Source organism: Ursus arctos, unplaced genomic scaffold, assembly GCF_023065955.2.
Source record: "Ursus arctos isolate Adak ecotype North America unplaced genomic scaffold, UrsArc2.0 scaffold_1, whole genome shotgun sequence".
Taxonomy (NCBI): domain Eukaryota; kingdom Metazoa; phylum Chordata; class Mammalia; order Carnivora; family Ursidae; genus Ursus; species Ursus arctos.
The window spans coordinates 32328714-32348351 of NW_026622763.1; the positions used below are offsets into that span (position 1 = coordinate 32328714).

A 19638-nucleotide genomic window follows, 5' to 3' on the forward strand; every position below is an offset into this window, starting at 1 on the left:
TTTAAACTTTTTTTTTTTTTTTAAGTAGGCTCCACACCCAGCGTGGAGCCCAATGCAGGGCTTGAACTCATGACCCTGAGATCAAGACCTAAGCTGAAATCAAGAGTCAGATGCTTAACCAACTGAGCCACCCAGAGAGCTTTTGTTGCAAGGGGCACAAAACCACCTCAGACTAACTTGGGCAAAACTGTTTATTGGTGGTACCTTATGTTTTGATTTGTAAACTTGTAATGGCATGGTATTCTATTTTTTGAGAAGGAAATCATGCCAACAGGTAACCTCCCCACCTTCTGGCATTTGCAGAAATACTCATTTGAGCCATCATTAGCTTCATTTTGCACTTTCAGGTTAATGAGGTTACTAGAAGTTAATATTGTTAATTGTAGGGGCGTCTGTGTGATTTTGTGGGGCCAGCATTCAGTTCTTTTTCTTCACATGACAAGACCTAGATTTTCCTTTGGGAAACCAATACCCGCCCGTTCTCAAACCATGTGATTTACATGAAGTTGACACTATGTGTTTGTCCAAGAGATCTGCTAATGACCCAGCTCTGGCCAGTTGGAATGCCACACTCCCCTGGCCAGTTGTGGTTCAAGGATGGGTCACCCTTATTTTTTTAGTTTGTTTTTTTTCCTTTTTTTTTTTTTTTTTCTTTTCTTTTTTCTGAAACAGTTGGGAAACAGTCTGGTAATGCTTCTGAAGCTGCTGGTGGCCACGGTGTGGGAAGACCTGAATGAGAATAAAGGCAAATGAGAAGAGTAGAGTTGAGGGCTAGAAGTTCCGATAAGAGGATTAAAAGTCAAGCTATGTCCAAGCTGGACTGGCAGATGAGACAGTAATATTCTTCCCCTTCTCCCCCTACCCCTATTTTGGTTATAGCCTGTTTGATTTGGATTTCTGTACCTTGCAACCAATGTGAAAAACGGGATTATCTTCATGAGTAGCATTATAATTCTTAGTTAGCTCTCCTGCACCAGTTCCTCATATTCCAGATATCTATTGCTACATAACAAGTCACCACAAAATGTAGTAGCATAAAGTAATTATTATCATTTTTATCTCTCCTTGTTTATGTGGGTCAGGAAGTGGGAAGGGCTTGGCTGGGCAGGTCTCACTTGCAGTCTCCATGCAGTTTTAATCAGACCGTGGCTGGAGCTGGAAGGGAGCAGGCAGTGGGGCGGGAGCAGCTGGGGGCTAGCAGGACAGCACTGTCTCTTCATGAAGTCTCAGGAGCTCTGTGTGGGCACTTGGGCTTCCTCACATGATGGCACTCAAAGCACTCAGACTGCTTACGTGGCTGAGTGTTCCAGAACACTGGGTGTAAGTTGAAGTACCTTCTATGACCTAGCTTCAAAAGCCTCAGAGTGTTATTTCCGCCATACTCTGGTCAGCTGGTCAATAAGGTTGGGGAGAGGATGTAGACCCTACCTCTCGATGGAGACATGTCAACGAATTTGCAGACATGTTTGTAAACCACCACCATGCTATAAACAGTTCTCAAATTTTGAGAAGTTACTATAGTCAGAATGGTATATTTAAGTAGTCTTAGTTTTGTGAAGACCCGTCTTTAATTTGCACTTTTGGGAGCTGGATTAACTTTCTCGAGTCATTAAGACACCACCAAGCCTAGATTACACATATCTAAAATTAAGTCAAGATTTCTCATGATCTTTCAGGCTTCAGAATTTCATTTTGTCCCCATAGTAGGCATTTCAAACTTCAACATGAATAGCATTAGAAAGTGCTTAGATTTGCATTACTTCTCTACTTCACAATTGCTTGTATATTGATTTAGTACTGAGGTGTGGTCATTTGGTAGTTGGTTCCTCAGTCAATGTAGCATCCAGAAGTGGTTAATTGTTTTAGTGACCAGTTTAAGGAGTTGGGAGTATCTTATTTTATGGATAAGAAATATGAAATAGCAATTGGGGTGCTATATGAAATAGCAATTGGGGTGTGGATTTGTAAAACTTGACCTGGGTTATGGGTCTATCACTTTGCCCCCCTGACCAGTGTTAGAAATCCTCCTTTATACTAAGTATTACTACGGAGTAAAAAATCAGAATGCAACTCTTTTCTACTTTCTACCAAGTGGAGGAAGTCAAATAGATCTCAAACTATTTTTTTTTTTCTGTTTCAGAATGTAACAAGTAATCCTTTGGAATAAAACCGGCAGTTGAGTAACTCATGCAAAGGTAATTTAGAGCACAAATTAAATCTGTCAGAGTGGTATTAGATTTGCAAAAGCTCATAAATAACAAATGAAAGGTCACAGAGCTGTGAAAATGAGAGTGTACTTCTTCATAAAGAGAACCGTAGTCAGGGATGGGGTCCTCAGTGCATATTCAAATAGCAGTACATAAAATGGAAATGCAACATCTTTTCTAAATGTCTAGGACGGTCCAAAGGCACAATGGACTCCAGAGAAAAGCGTCAAAGTCCTAGAAAAGACCCTTCATATTACCTGAGCATGTCCAGCATCAGATTTGGGAGGCGTAGGGATTAAAGCTTCCTTGCCTACCGAGAATCTGTACAGAAAAAATACATCCCCCTCAGCTGAGCCCATGTTTCAGTAATGGTTAGACTAATTGTGAATGCATGTAACTCATCTTTCATATTTTAGTTCCTAGAATATACTAATAGAGTGAGTAGTGTTTCATGATTTACTGCAGGGATGTAAGCAGTTGGTGGTGATATTAATAAATAGTTCTGCCCATTCCGTTTTTCTTATGGGAAAGAGAGGTGGAAAACATAGCCCTGGCTACTACAAAGTAAACAAGTTCTTTTACAGTGCATTGGATGAAGATTTTTTTTCTTAGTGCTAATGTTGGGCTTGACTTGTGTAAAGGAAGAAAATCTAGATTTATAAAAAGCAATGTGTGGGCCTCATCAAAATTAAAATTCTCTTATGTCAAAGGACACCATCAAGAAAATGAAAAGTTAACACAGAGAAAGGGAGAAAATATTTGTGAATCGTATCTCTGAAAAGTGTCCAGAGTCCAGAATATAGAAAGAACTCTTATAACTCAACATTAAAAAGACAGTAGCCCATTAAAAATGAGCAAAGTATTTGAACTGACATTACTCCCAAGAAGATCTACAAATGGCCAGTAAGCACATGAAAAGACGTTCAGCATCATATCACTTGGGAAATGCAAATCAAAACCACAATGAGATACCACTTCACGCTCACTAGGCTATAATAAAAAAAAATTAATGAACATAAGGATTGGTAAGGATGTGGAGAAATTGGAACACTGGTATTTTGCCAATAAGAATGTAAAATGGTGCAGCCACTGTAGAAAACTTTGGCAGTTCCTCAAAAAGTTAAACCCAGAGTTACCATAAAACCCAGCAATCCCTCTCTTAGGTATATATACCCAAGAAAACTGAAGACATATGTTCACCCAAAAGTGTGAACATGAATGTTAGAGCAGCTTTATTTCCAGTAGTCAAAAAGTGGAAGCCACTCAAATGCCCATCAACCAATGAATGGATAAACACATGTGTTATATCCATATCATGAAATATTATTCAGCCGCAAAAAGGAATGATGTCCCCATTCATGCTACTGCATGGATGGCCCTTGAAAACATTACACCAGCTGCAAGAAGCCAGACTCAAGAGGCTGTATGGTGTATGATTCTGTTGACTTAAAATGTTCCCAATAGGCAAATCCATAGAGACAGAAAGTAGATCAGTGGTTGTGGGGTTAGGAAGAGAAGGGATTGTGAGTGGCTGCTAGTGATACAGGAGTTCTGCAGGGGTGATGGAGATGGTCTGGACTAGGGGATGGGTTATACAATACTACGAATTTACAAAAACACTCTACTGAAGTAATACATGCTGATCAGACATTTCTGAGCCTGCAAGTGAAGCAAAAAGAGGAACGTGAAAATTATCAGAAATCCTAAACCATTCTGGTATGTATCCTTTCAGTCCTTCTTCTAATCATATATAAGCCTCGAAAGTCCGTATTTCCTTTTTTTTCTAAAGAAGGAACAATTTCATGAGTAAAATGTATTGGGGTCCTAAAGTTTCAGTTACTTTAAGAATTTGGAAATTCTACATTAAACACATGTGTGAGGACACGTCTTCGGAGACATGCGCCTTCAAGGGGATATAAGATGGTGTGCTCGTGACCCGTGCTCTCTCGACATTTCTACACAAGAACAATCTAATGCGGATATGTAAAGGTGGAACACGGGCCTTATAGAGTAGCCTAGGCGCAGTATGGGGACAGTGTAGACAGGCGTTGGCCATCTGTTTGCTTCATGGCTGAAGGATGGCAGGAAGTCACCTGGGTCTGCAGGAGCCTCTGTGGTATGAAGATGTCGGTGGCAGGAGGTACCCGCCCCGTCTCCCACCTGCTCTGCCCCTGCCTGGCTAGCCATGGGGCAGATGTTGGGGTGGAAGAGATGGGTGGATTTCCAGTAGTTCCAGAAATTGTTCTGTTTCTCTGATTTAAGGAAGGGGAGCTGTGTGTTGAACCCAAATTCATGGCACCATATTTACTTTCACTTATAGCACAACATTTACTTCATAGTCTTGACTCAGAAAACTACATTGACTTTAAAACTCTATTTTGAACAAAATGATAATAGTATAAATGTTAGGAAATATTACACACCATTTCCTGTGTGACAGACACTGTTCTTAGTGCTTTACTCTGTTACCTCACATCATTCTCACTAAAATTTTGAGGTAGGTAGTATTATCCTCATTTTGCAGATGAGAAAACTGAGGCACAGAGTGGTTAAGTAACTGGCTCAAGTTTGCACAGCAAGAAAGTGTTGGAGCGAGGTTTCGAATCCAGGCGTCTAGCCGTCACCTCTGTCCATTACTCACACATAGTTGTACACGCGTGCTGTGCAATGAAGGCTCGTGGCTGGGTACGTTCTATTTCAGATGACATGAAATAATGCATACTGCTTAGTGCTAGTACCACGCAGAGGGAGACCTTTCAGTCAGTAATGGGAAGGAATACTGTGGTCGAGGGACACTTTAATAAAAGCGTGCTGCTTGCATCGTTTGGTGCATGGGAAGTACTGGTGCTGACAGCAAGTTTCACATTACGAAGAACCTAGGTTGGCAGCTAGTTGATATTTAATGTTAGGTTGTATCGAAAGAAAACCAGATAGCTTCCCTGGCCTTCCCTCTCACCCTGGGCTCGGCTGTGGGGAGCCGGGGGCTGCTGAAGCAGGGCAGATTCCTTCCTCAGCTGCAACCCCAGCTGGCCAGGGTGGGTGTAAAATGAAGCACCACTAGATTCATTGAAGATGAGATTATGTTTGTCTCTGTCACCTGGCAAACGAAAAATAGCATTAGTATTGGTTTGTTCATCATATCTTTCAAACAAGTGCCTAGCACAGTGCCTGGCAGTCACACTTACTAAGGGAACAAGCAGCTCATTCCCTTCTCGAATGTGCATTCACTCGGGGAACCAAATGTAAACAGAAGATGGGGAGTGAGCATGAAATTGGCAAGGCTGGCATCATCAAGCCGCTACCGGGTGATAAGAGTTCCACTCTTAGTTCCTAATAGTTTGTCTATTTTTAAAAAATGAGGAACGCATCAATCCATCTGGAGTTACTGCGAGTGTATTGTGCATTGTTTGGTTTTGGTTAATCTTCCCAGTTTTTAATTAAGTTATCAGAATACTGTTCAGCTAATATTTTCCTGTTCTATAATTTTGAAAAATTACTTATATCGTGTCAATAGTTGTGTCTACTTCTGAGCTCCTTAGTGTGTTCTAGTTTCTGTGTTCATTTCTATACTTTCTATCCTGCTTCTATAAAAATTAATATCTGATTAGTCCATATTGATTTTCTCTATTGATTTTGTTTTGTAATGTATTTACTCTTGATCTATTTATTTTGACAAAATAATTATGATTATTTTGTCATGCTTTAAAAAAATCTCATTGAATAGTCGTATTAAAATTTGTAAACAAAATGTCCACCTGGTGTTTTTTTCTGCCTGTTTAAAATGCATGTCTAACATGACCCCTTGTGTGGCAACAGAATGATGGTATTTGCAAAAGAGCAGAACATGAGACGCAGATTCTATAGGCAAGCAATAAGACGGCAAGCAAATAGCACGTATAAGTTAAGTTATATATCTACGTTCTTAGTAAGCTGGACAGTTCAACCCTAGTAAAAGATTCTGCTGCTCTGGATTTTAATTGAAAAGGACAGAACCGGAATGAAGGATACAATGATGACTGCTTAGTGCTACAGTGATGCTTTCACCTCATTTGATCTGTTTAAGTTTATATACCTTGAATCAGTCTTTGGAAGAACAGAGTAACACCTCCCATTTCAAGTGTGGATTCAGTGGCCAGACTGTCTTGGTTCGAACCAACTCCCTCCGTATTGGCTGGACTTCAGCTGACTCAAAATGGGATGATAGTAGTGCCTCCCTCATGGGGTTGTTGGGGGAATTAATTGATCAATGGAAAGGGCTTCAACAGCACGCGCCAATACTGTTAGTTATGTTAAGGAGATTTTGAGCTGTAAAGATACTTTTTGTTTTGGGAGAGGCCAATTTACCTACATTCCTCCCTCCCTCCCTCCCTCCCTCCCTTCCTTCCTTCCTTCCTTCCTTTTTTTCCTGCCTACCCTGTATAGGTTTTCTTGGGCACCATAACCCAGGAAGGCTTCACTCTCATACCTGGCCTTCGCCATTACCAAGGAAATGCTCTTGAACTTTTGTACCTGACTTACTTATTGTTGCATTCTGGCAGACATCCCCTGGCCTCCTGGCAAAAGTACCTGGATTTCATTAAAATCCAATCTCTCTTGATACCGTCTCTGCTGATATGAGAGGGGACTGCTACCCCTGGAGCTTTAGTGACCTGGTTAAGAATAGATTGTGGAACATTCTAAGTGCTCTAAAATGGCCATTTATAAGGTTTCTTTCCATGCCTCCCCACTTCCTTGTGTCTTTGGCTCCCTGTCTGCCCTGAGCCCATTCTCCTAGCACAGGAGCTCTGCCAAGTCTCCCACGGTTTCCTCGAGTTGGACACTGAGATGAGTCTTGCTTCATATTTCAGGTGCGAGTTCCCTCCCGTGGTCCCAAGTTCTGGCTCCCGGGCCCCCTGTATGAGTGACGCCTCGGTCTGCCATGGAACCTGGCCCTGCCCTGGCCTGGCTGCTGCTCCTGAGCCTGCTGGCTGATTGTCTGAAAGCTGCTCAGTCTCGAGACTTCACAGTGAAAGACATTGTCTACCTCCATCCTTCAAGTAAGACTCTGTGCTCTTTACCGCAGAAATGTCACTTTGACTAAGATGGGAATTGGAAAACGGAGGGGACAAGCCAGCCCTCTATCCCCAGCCTTCTGCAGGGGAAACCTTGGCTGACTTAACTGGGGGTGCAGGTGCTCCCAAAGATGTGTGTTTTACTCTAACCTTTTTGTAGGGCGTTTGTTTTATTTCAAGGCCAGTCGTTAAGGCTTGTTTTCTCTGTTCCCAGCACAGTTGCTCTGGTTCTGAACACCCTTCCCTTTAACTCGTGCCAGCTCTCAGTCAGGTATCAAAGTGAACTGGCTTATCCCAGGACAGAGGTGTTCGTCAAAGATCAGTCCTTTAGAGGCAAGATAATAGCTGGTCTTCCTGTCTGTGCATCAGAGTCTCAGTTTCAGCGTGATTGGCCTCCCACAACTTCCTATCCCCTATCCCTTTTGGTTTCCTGTGTGTACGAATCATCTAGGGAGTGCATAATAACGTCAGTCCCCAGATCCCTTCCCTGGAGTGTCTGATTGCACGTATCTGGGACTGTACCCCTGAATTTTTGCTTTTAGCAAGAATTTCAGGTGCTTCTGTTACTGGTGGTGTTCTAAGGATCACACGTTGGGAAACGCAGCAGTTTTACTTCCTTTTTTGGTCTCCGTCTCTGTATTTATCTTCTCTCTTTTATCTCTGTTTGAGTCATCTCCTGCATGGCCCCCGTGGTGGAGAGAGCTGGTGTGTTGGGTATATTTTAACCTCTAGCATTTGCCCTGAGGTACGTTACTCTTTTACAATGTTCCGTTCAGCAAACATTTTTTGCGTGTCTACTGTGTGTCACGTGTTGTGATAGGCATGGGACGTATCAAGGCAAACAAAACATAGTTCTTGCTTTTGAAGATCTTAGAGTCCAAGTGGAGGCAGCCTCTTGGGCCCCTTCAGTTCCACATGGTTAGAATACTTAATGTGTGTGTGTGTTCTGGTTTAGATGAGAGAGGTGTTCCAAGGAATGCACAGGGATTTGGATCTTGGGTCAGTGGCTAGCTCAGCTGCTTTGTCGCCTTCTGGTTTGAAATAAATTCCCTAACTCTGTGAAGGTTAAATCAAGGAACACGTGCAGAGCACCCAGCAGTGTATGAGCCAGAGTAAATGCTCAATGGATGTGAGAGGCATCTTGTTGAGTGTTGAGTGCTACATTTCTAGAGCAGGTGACATAATACACACCCTGTGGCATTATTCCGTGGACTAGAAATACTATCCATAAGACACTAGGCACATACATCATAGGCAATTGGGTGTTCATTGCTTATGAGGTTGTAATTGGCTTAGATGGTAAACTGAGGTTGCTGAAAATATGTCCCTCTGATTTTTTAACTCCAAATATACATTCGCCAGGCAGCTGATAGTCCCGTCAGACTTCCTGCTGTTGTACACCCTCACCAGTAAAGGCTGGTGCCTACTGGTTAATTGTGTGGAAAGATTATCCGGCTCCTTGTTTTTGTAGGACTGTTGGTTTTAGTAATCATGAAAAGCGGGTGCTTGGATACTTGCTGTGTTCTCTAGGATTGCGTTTTGTTCTTTTCTCCAAAGAACCATGCTTTTTTATTAGACTTGGTGAACAAAACCTAGATTTCAGTCTCAGTTGTGATGGCTAAAGCCTTTGCTTTCTATGGGATTCTTTGTCTGCTTCAGTGATAGACTCAGTAGTCACTGGGCTGAAAAACAGGCCTCCTCTGAGGCTATGATTGTACACACAGGGTGGGGAGGAAAATCAGGGGATTAGATCGACGTGCACAAAAATAAAATGAATGCACACACCCCTCCTGTGCCAGTGTTGTGGTGGGTCAGTGCCTGGGTTGAGTGGACCCCTATCTGAAAGGCCCGATTCAGAGTGGGATCTCGGAGGGGTGAGCTCTGCCGGACCACAGGAGCAATCACTCTCGCTCTCCAGAAGTTGGCAGGAAAGTTCTGCTCATGTGGCCTGTGTTAGTTAAATAAGGCCATGGCCTGATTAAAAAGAATTCACCATATCGAGGTGCCTGAGTGGCTCAGTTGGTTGAGTGGCCAGCTCTTGGTTTCGGCTCAGGTCTTGATCTCAAGGTCACGAGACTGAGCCGCACATAGGGGTCTGCCCTCGGTGTGGAGTCTGCTTCAGAGTCTCTCCCTCTGCCCCTCCCCCCATTTAGGCTCGCTCTTTCTCTAAAATAAATAAATAAATCTCAAGAAAAAAGAACTCACTACATAGAAAGAATTGATGGGGTTTTCTGATACGATTTTGAGGTATAGAAGCTTGAGGATGTCATTTCTAGGCTAGATTATACATTAATGATTCACCAGCAGCTCTGGGCTGAGCTCTCAGTCTCCGTGACTGGTCATGGGGAGTAGAAATTCTTGCGGGATTGAAGGTACTGTCAACAGTTCCTCCTGCACAGTTCTCTGCACTATTGCAGAAGTTTTTGATGTTTGTCTGCTTGTTTTTACACTTTGATTTTTGAAAGGTCATGTTCCTCGGCCCTGAGCAGCCCCCACTGGACTAGGTTTAGATGGAGTGATCTCTCTACAAATAAGCAGGTTTCTGTAGAACATAGACCATAAAAAATAGATGAGGGAAGAGTGGGATTATTTTGATTTTGAATTATTAATATAATCGCCTCACTTTGTGGATGGAGGCACAAACAGCTTTCCTGGGGTCAGCGAGTGAGCCAGATTCCATTAATGTTAGATACCGCTCAGAACCTACCCGAGGAGAGATCAATGATGCAGAGATGTTGAGACACACAAGATTTCCCACACCAGGCAAATAAACGCATGTCCCATGGGCCACAAAGAGCCCTCAGAGATCATAAGTGGGGTGAGATTGAAACCCTGGTGGGGAGAGTTCAACATCCCATGACTAATCTGCTTTAATCTCTGGTTCTCTAGTTTTTCTATTTTTTTGTTTGTTTGTTTTTAAAGATTTTGTTTTTAAGTAATCTCTACACCCAATGTGGGGCTCGAACTCTAAACCCCAAGATCAAGAATTGCAGGCTGTACCAGCTGAGTCAGCCAGGCACCCTCTGGTTCCCTAATCTTTGAAGTTTCTAACCTTTGGAAAAAAATCAACTTGATGGCTTTCAAACTTGAGGCATTGTCCTCGATAACATTCTTTTCTATAATTTGTATGCTTTTCTTTTCTTTTTCATTTGAAAAATGATGAATTTCTTCCCACCCTATGATTAAAATACCTAAGACTAATAAAACCTTCAAAACAAGAGTTAGTATTCAGAGAAATGGAGTGACTTATTTGGTTTCCAGACGTCAGACGAGATAGCAGAATTTAACACCCTAAGTGGTTGCAACCTGTTCTTGGCCTCCATTTCTTTGCTTATAACAGAAACCTTTCCTGAGAAATCCAGTTTTCCTCTGGTTGCATATTCTGAGTTTTTCCTTAATCACATGGAACAAAGAGCTATATCCCTGCAGGGGGCCTGCTTACACCCAGATAGCGAGCCAACGAAGTTTCTTCAAAATTCTACGCTACGTAAGTCTTAGTGAGTAAGGGCACGATCTAGAAAGGTACCAGAAAATGCATTTCTGTCAGAAATATGTTCATAGTATTCAAGTTATACTGACATTATGTTGTTGCTAGATGAACTCAGAAGGAAGATCAATTTATTAGATTTCTAGAAATTTCAGGTTTGCATCCAGTTTCCAAAAACAATGGGAATTAATTTGGCAAGAATAAAACAAGTTTGGATGCATTCCGTAGCAGCATGCATTTTAAAACAGGATTCTCTCCTCACCACAGTTTTGATAACTGAAGGCCTTTGTCCAGGCAAAAGTTCCAAGAGATGGAAACAAAGATGAAATCTCTTCCATTGCCTTACGAATGAATCATAGTCGGTTGAACCACGGCCGACCATGGAACTCTAATGGACAGATTATATTACAGGAAGCAACTGGGCACTTGGACGTTTCTTTTTTTCTTTACAATCACCTACTCTTGAGGGACCAAGGACTTATGCCCTGAAATACAGGATACTAAGCTTATTACCTCTGTGATCAAGAGCCAAATTGGATTCATTCACAGCTGAGGCCACAACGATTTGAAACTCTCCTTGCCCTGAAATGCTTTGAAGTAACAAAGGAGAAAATAACACATCTCTTAGGAACCTTGTTCCTTCCTTTTAAAAAAAGAACTTCTTTATCACATGCAGTATCAATTAGCAAGTGACTGGAGACCGTTGCTCATCTGTAGACCTTAGTTTTGGTGAAATATTTCCAGAGGGAAGAATTTAACCATTTACTTGGTATTGTGCTATAACTAGCCACTTAAAACAGTCTGTTTGAAGAGATCTGTCACTGACAAGAGCGTGATTATTCACTGGTCAGTACTACCAACCAAGATGCAAGTACAGGTTCCTATCAGCAAATATTAGACTGTTGGGGTTGAGACTCGCACAGATATGAAGTTGTAGATTTAAAAGTAAAACTCACTGAAAAGGAGATCGTTTGGTTAATTGTCAGTGACACGTGCTGAAACACGTTCAGAGATCAAAGATTTGAAACAAAAGCTTCATTTTGCTACTGCAGGGTTTGAGCTCCTATTCCTGCTTAAGTTTTGATGTACTTTGGGTTAACTTCAGAGTCCAGGCCTCCCTTGTGTAAGAAATAACAGTATTTAATTTAATATGTCACTAGTCTTGCAAAAGATCATTTTGAAGAGTCTGTTAAATAATCCAAATTTGGAAACACTACGACTTATTAGCTCGAGGTTCTCAGTAAGTTTATTCTTGTAGTGGCTGGATCATCCATCTTCGTTCAGAGTTCTTAATTTATCTCTTTGATGGGAACGTTTCCAGGAATAACTAATCCCACATTCCAGTGAAAAGTTTTACTGGCTGTAGTGACAGACGGATAAAATTGTCTGCTCTCGTGAATTACTCGCGCGGCTGAAGTGGTACAGCGAGCTTGCCGTCGTAAACCTTGGGGACGATGATGATCACTTTTTGAGAAACACTTTTCTGTGACAAATCATTTACATCTTTTTTCCCCCCAAACTCTAACTTTGATAATTCTTCAAATTTTACAGGCTGGTTTAAAGTTCTTCTTTTAAACCAACTTATATATTACCTATTTTTAAATTGATAGTGAAACTGGTTTTTTCATGTACCCAATAGGACAGTTTCCTGAAATATTTTGTATGGGTTTTCTCATAACAGTATTGGTCAAAATAAGCTAATTTGAGTGTCCGTAAGAAGATGGAGCGGCTTTAGAATTTAAGAACCTGTTTGTCAGGGTGCCTGGGTGGCTCAGTCGGTTAAGCACTTAGCTGCCTACTGTCATGATCTCAGGGTCCTGGGATCGAGCCCCATGTCAGGTTCCCTGCTCAGGGGAGAGTCTGCATCTCCTTCTCCCTCTCCCCCTCTCTCCACTCATGTGCGTGCTCTCTCTCTCCCTCTCTCTCAAATAAATAAAATCTTTAAAAAAAAAAAAGAACCTGTTTGTTTTAAATTCTTCAGGCATGTACTTATCTAAGTAGAATCTTTCAATTCAAATGTAACCCACCTATCTAGAGGGCAAGATGTGGAGATATAAACATTATTTGTGTGTAGTCTTACAAAACAATTTACTCCTGTTTTGCTGTAACTGTATGATGGAGAGAGCGTGTCTCCGCATAGTGAAATTTCCTCATTGGGCAATGTGGCTACGTCGAAGCTGCTTTGTGTCCTCACGTTTTAGGGCAGGCCGTGCACTCATCATGATCAGTAGGTTTCGGAATTTGAGTCACCAGCTACTTGAGGGACCATAGTTGGCCTCTAAAAAGGTGCGGTTACTTGTCTTTTTTAGACAGTTCATGAGTTTGGACCCCGTTAGTTCCTTGGACGTTGTCAGTCAGCTCCGGGACACGTTGCAAGCAAGTTCAAGAATGGCAACTATTCCACGCAAGGTGAAAATCAAAGTTACAGCTGGCCCATAATTTTGGCCTTAAGCTGCTGCCTCCTCCTTCATTTATTTTTGATAACATACTTAATTGGTTCCATGTGGGCAAAGCGACTTGCCCTGAGATGGTTATTTCCACTGGTGGGACGCGCAGGCTCAGCCTTCTGCGAGGGAGAACGGTTGGCTCCTGCAGATGAAGTGTTTCAGGGTCTGTAGTTTTCAAAGAGGCCAGGTAGTTTTACAAATTAAAAAGAAAAATGTGAAAGTTCTGTTTATGAAAGGCACAACTCTAAGTTGATAAGCAGCAAGTCAAAGCACATCAGTGAAAAGGACAGAGACACCCTGGCATTCCGGGCATTCCTGGCAGCCTGACATTCTTTGTGGAGGCTCGTCCTTAGATGCCCACCAGGCCTTGCGGGTGCAGGACACGGTCTAGAGCGTGCCTCTCACCGGACACCTCTCTGCCTGAGCACAAATGAAGGCAAAGATACAAGTACCTAGAGGACAGTCTCTTCAGAAGGTAGGAAGGGGCCGTTCCGGGGTGGGGAGTGGAAGGGCTAGGAAGGTCTTCCTGGAATTGCGCATCCGTCAGGCTCGAGCTGAGCTAGAGGCCTACAGGGCCTCCACATCCACCCCGTGTCCTCAGCATGCTGCCCCGTGGACACTGGATATGGGCCCGGGACAGCCCTTGGGAGGGTCACCTCTGCACAGTGTAGATTTTAGTAAAGAAGACTCTTTTCTTAGCTGATACTTACCATCTCTGGGGTTTCTTCTTCTTTTTTTAAAAGATTTTATTTATTTGAGAGAGAGAGAGAGAGAGAACAAGCAGGAGGAGCAGCAGGCAGAGGGAGAGAGAGAAGCAGGCTCCCCACTGAGCAGGGAGCCCGAGGTAGGGCTCGATCCAGAACCCTGGGATCATGACCTGAGCCAGAGGCAGATGCTTAACCGACTGAGCCACCAGGCACCCCGTCCATCTCTAGGGATTCTTAACCATGTCAAGTCAACCAGATAAAAATATCAGATTGAACCAGAGATATTGCTACTTTAATAGTTCAAAAATGGTCAGACGCAAAGCAATTTCTAATGATTCAACCTAATATTTATGTTTACATATTGACATGTCTGTAGAAGTTGAAACATAAGAGTAAATCATGGGAAATCTGGAGTGCCTATTTCTAATTGAAATTTTTATTGGGATAATTGTACATTTATAAGCAGTTATAAGAAGTAACATAGGGAGATCCCGTGTTCACTTTACTCACTTTCCCCCAATGGTAACATTTTGAAAAACTATAGAATAGTATCACAACCAGGTTTTTAGCATTGATATAGTCAATCCACCTTCTTATTCAGACTTCCCCAACTTTCTTGTGTTCATTTGTATGTATGTGTATTTAGTTCTACACAGTTTTCTCACCTGGGTATGTTTGTGTGTCCACCACCAAGTCAAGACACAGCAGTTTCAGCAGCACAAGAATTCCTGCTGTTGGCCTCCCCTCCACCTCCTCTCACCCTGCCCCCAACCACTGCCATCCCTAACTGCCAGCAACCACTAATCTTTCCTCCATTTCTAAAATGTTGTCATTTTTAAAATGTTATATAAATGGAATCATACAGTATATAACCTTTGGGGATTCTTTTCTTTCACTTCAAATAGTTCCCTGGAAATTCACCCAAGTTGTTGGGTGTATGTATTAATAGTAATTATTAATGTAATAATGTAATGTATTAATAGTTCACTTTTATTGCTAGTATCCCATAATGTGGAGGTACCACGATGTGTTTAACCATTCATTCATTGAAGGACTTCTGAATTGTTTCCAGTTTTTGGCTATTACAGTTGAAATTGCTGGGAACATTCGCATACAGGTTTTTGTGTGAATATTAGTTTTCATTTCTCAGAGATAAACGACCAAGAGTGCAATTGCTGAGTCATGATAGTTACATGTTTAGTTTTTTAAGAAACTGTCAGGCTGTTTTGAGGATTCTTTTTAAAAAATGAAAATGTCTAACTTCAGGATTCTGTGCTCAGTCTAAAAAAATTAATCGTTTTTCTTGATCCTTTTTCTAGCCACACCGTATCCTGGTGGATTTAAGTGTTTCACCTGTGAAAAGGCAGCGGACAATTATGAGTGCAACCGATGGGCTCCAGACATCTACTGTCCTCGAGGTAAACTCTCAGTAGGCAGATTGGGGTGCCCAGAGCTGCCCGGGAGTGAACAGCCTTGTTGACTTTGACACACAGATAGACGCATGCTTGCAATCTCAACCACTTCTCTTGTCTTAGACTATTAGTAGATCTTTTGTCACCAACTTCTCATCAAAGGTTTTTAGAGACATAAACTCATCATAGAATTGCCCCCTTCTCATGAAGCATCACTGGAGTGCCAAAAGAGGTAAGTGACCCTTCCCACCCCCAGGCCCAGCCAAACGCAGGACAAGAAGAGAACAACCAGCCTGCTGGCCACTCTTTGAAGCGTTAGTCATTGCATAGTAACTTCCTTTATGTCAAGGACGAATTGATGTTCATATAAAGATCCCTTTTATTACATATCTTGCCAGAGGCTTCTATCCTGAGAGTGTATGAAAGCTAGAATTCCAAATGCCATCATTGCACAAAAAAAACCACCCTGAGCTTTTTAAACTATTAAGTTCTTTTTGAAGGATGAGATGGATGTCCAATTGAAGCATGATATTTTGACCCAGAGGCCCATTTCAAAATGAAGTAGAGGCTTCACATTCACATTCACATCTCTTTTATCCTCTTGAATAAAACAGATGGTTATATTTGGCTATGGAGTCACTATTAATTGGCTGTTTTAATTTTGGAGGAAAGTCCATTTGATGCGGAGATGATAAGGACAGAGCATTTTATTGACCAATGTTTGAGTGAGTAGTTAGATAGGTTTAACTGATGATTTAATCCAGTTGTTAAAATGACTGAAAACACCAACACCAAATGTATTATTTTTTAACATGATGCAGGAGCTCTCCCACTTACCCTAGTGAAAGGCACTCTGTCTCCCATGGAAGACTGGACATCGGGAGAAGGTGGAAAGTGAAATTAAGAGACAGGTGTCAGCTGCCTAAGCCCATACTATTTAACCCATCAACTTCCACCTAGGCTACTCAGTAGAAACACCTGTGCATCTCTTCAAAATTGCTGGAACCTGTGTCTTCCCTAGGCCAGTGGTCCTCAAACTCTAGCATGATCAGCATTCCCTGGAGGGCTTATTAAAACATAGATTCCTGCTCCCACCCTTGCCCCATTCCTGATTCAGTAAGTCTGTGATGGGGTCTGAGAATTTGCATTCCTAAGGAATTCCCAGGTGATACAGATGCTGCTGGTCTGGAGACCAGTGATAAGAAATGCAACTACAGACTTGAGCCTGCATCTCTGAGATGAGGGCCCTGCCCCGGTTGGTGGATTTAAATATCACAGGTGATTCTAACGAACCGTCAGGGGCAAGAATCACTGAGAGCTTCTCTCCCCACTAATAGAAAGTGAAATGTACAGTTGTCATTTTCAACCAACTTCCTCTTGTTTACTTTTAGGTAGAGATGCTAATGGGGTCCCAAATGACCATAGGGAAGAGAAAAACATGGAGATACTAAAGATTGGCTTAATCACAAGCTAGCTATCCCACCATCCTGGTAATCAAAGATAAGTCCTGTCCACAGTGCCTTCTGCAGTCATGTGTTTATTTTGGACTAAGCCAGTGTTTTTCTAACATTACCCCTACGGAATGAACATTTGGGTAGGTTGCTACTGGACTTAGTTTAACCACTGCTTCTCAAACTTGGTGGCACATTGAGATCACGGGGAAGATTTTAAAACACTGAGGCCTGGGTCCATTCTCAGGGATTCATATGTAAATGGTGTGGGGTATGGCTGAGCCTAAGGATTTCTGAAATCTCCTGGGGTCCTTCTACTAGGCAGCAAAATCTGAGACCCGCTGTAAACAATGACTCTGGACAAGAACAGGATGGTTTGCTTGTGTAGCCAGTAACCTTTGGGATGGTTCCAGCAGGGACAAAGCCGGCAGGTGAGCTTTTGAAACTGTTGCCACGAGTCGGATGCACTGCAGAGGACACGTGGAGGTGCTTTTCTCGGCATTGCTCTGTAGCAGAGAGGATGCAGAGGACAAGGAGGGATTGTGAACCGGTGCTCTCAGGCTTTGGGCCAGATTTCACAGAGGCCCAGTCCAGGTCTGATGGTGGGCAAGTATATCCCTGTCACAAAGGAAAAACAGGTGACCGGTAGCATTCTGCTTGAGTTCCTCTCAGGAAAGGAGAACAATCCCTTCTAGTGCTTTCTTCAAAGGTTGAAATCTGTTCTTCCAAAGTACAGATATCTGAAAGAATCACAGTGTCCACACAATTTCTCTTTTTCCCTTCTTTCCTCCCACTTTTATCTTTTTTGTCCTTAAATTTATAAGGATAAATGGAAAGTGATGCCCTGAGGTTCATGACACAGAACCACCATGCCAGGCTTTTCAGGGGATTATGCAGCGAAAGATAGGAATCTGGTTTCTTCTTTCAGGGAGCACCCAGTTAGCTGGGGAGATCAGATCTGGACGTATCAAAAGTCAAAAATAAGTGCCAGATGAAGAATGACATTCCATGCCGTGGGAGTTTAGGGGGAACAATTGCTCTTCGGGGGCTGAGGTGGCTAGGGACCACATCGTGGACTGGGAGGAGCCAACAGCCCGTGGCAGCAGCGGAAGTAGAATGTCGAGGAGGGCGTGGCTTCTGGGAAGTCCCCCCACTGCATTCCCAGGTGTGCTCACTGGACAGGGAGAGACCGAAACTGGGCGTAGCAACTAGTTCATGTCGGAGAATAGTGGGAGCAAAGAAATGGAGCTTGATTATTTTTTGTGGGGTCTTGAACCTGTCAGGGAAGGAGTGGGGACTAAAGCTGTAACCTGAGAAGAGATGAAGCCACGCTTAGCTTCCTTCTTGACCAATCCCACTTCCCAGGAGCCATCCATCTTTCACCCTGAGCTTTCTCCAAATTTTTCTCACGATGAAAACATTGTCATAATTCTTAGATTAAATTCTGAGTTGTGTCTAACTACTGAAAACTACTGACTAAGCCTAGATTTACTTTTTCTGTTGATTGTTAGTTTGCAGCAGCTGTAGGACTACCAACAGCCTTAGAAAGGGAGGCTCGGTAGCTGCTATGGAAAAAGTTCCTGGCTTCCTGTGAAATTCCTGGGGTTTTTGTTTATTTTGTAACATGTTTAGCTAGGTTTTAATTATCTCGTGATGTGAAAATAACTTGTTGAAAGCAAAAAAAAAAAAAAAAAAAAAAAAACCCAAAAAACCCACCCATTTCATGTAAGTATTTAATCTTATCTCTATGGAATAAACCCACATTCCGAACTGCTTAGGGGATCACCTGAGTGTCAAGAATTTTTAAAAACGGAACTCAAATGGATATATGCTGAGACTATTGTATTTTAGCAGCTGAGGTAAGCTTGCTTACAGATTCAGCAGACTTGTCATGAATCATCATTTGGCAAAATAAGCATCAAGAAAGCCTTGTCCTAACTACGATCACTCTGTCGGGCAATGGTGGCATCGGCCAGCCACCTCTAGCTAACGCAGGTTCCCTATCGCTCTTTCCTTTGAAATGTGTGTTATGTAAGTATTTTCTTCTCTGTCACTTTGTTATTGCCTCTGGCACTTACAGATTCCGGCTACCATACGGGAGCATTTAAAAGCCTCCATGGCCGGCCCTCATTGCTTCACTTGGCTGGCTTCTATTTAGTCTTTGGTCTCTGAGCACTTCCTATGCAATAACTAGAATCAGAAAGGATCTTGAAATCATATTATATGAGGGACCAGTTAAAGGAACTGGTGAAAGAAGACAAGAGTTAATAGTACGCATTCAGATCCAAAGGTTTTGCCTGTGTGCAAGGTTAAAAACCTTGGGGAGGGGGGGCTGTCTCAGTGTTTATTAAGAGTCTGTGGAATGAAATGTCAAGTCAAAAACATTACAATTTTCGAAAAGGCTCATTCTGCAGAGGATGCCTGAGCAGCCGAGGCTTTTATGTTTCTTCTTGATTATGAAGTGCAGATGCCTCCCTTTAAGGCAAAATCTTCACTTGAAATTACTGCCGATGCAGAATCAGACCAGGAGACATCTGCAGATAGAGGGACACGTATCCTTTAGGCGCCAGCTTCTGCGCTGCTCACAGTTTTTCTGTGGAAGTGAAGAAAAAGCTGGGCGTGACACTGGGAGACTCTTTTTACATCTGTTATCTGGTATAAGCAGGAAATATGACTGTGGTCCCCAGCATAACTGAAGACAAGCCCCATGGTTACAAATTTTCAGGAAAGACGTCTTTATTGTTGACTTCTTTCAGATGGAACCCAGACTGAGACAGACAGCCTTTCTGTTTTACTTTACCTACGGTGGATTCTTTCGTTCTCTTTAAGGCAATGTTAGGATATAGACCTTCAAGGTTTCTACCATTCTATAGGGG

The 19638-nt window shown here is 42.4% G+C and overlaps 1 protein-coding gene across 3 annotated transcripts in view; it reads left to right on the forward strand.

Moving 5' to 3' along the window:
• The window catches only part of LYPD6 (LY6/PLAUR domain containing 6), a 121678-nt gene that overhangs the window by 87130 nt on the left and 14910 nt on the right, over window positions 1-19638 (forward strand). For 2 of the 3 annotated variants that reach the window (XM_026492818.4, XM_057317549.1), the window contains exons 2-3: window positions 7055-7243; window positions 15219-15317. In XM_026492818.4, coding sequence (XP_026348603.2) covers window positions 7126-7243; window positions 15219-15317 — 217 coding nt within the window. In that variant the 5' untranslated portion in view covers window positions 7055-7125. Of the gene's footprint in view, window positions 1-2140; window positions 2196-7054; window positions 7244-15218; window positions 15318-19638 lie in introns of all 3 variants that reach the window. The other variant, XM_057317548.1, reaches the window with a different exon arrangement.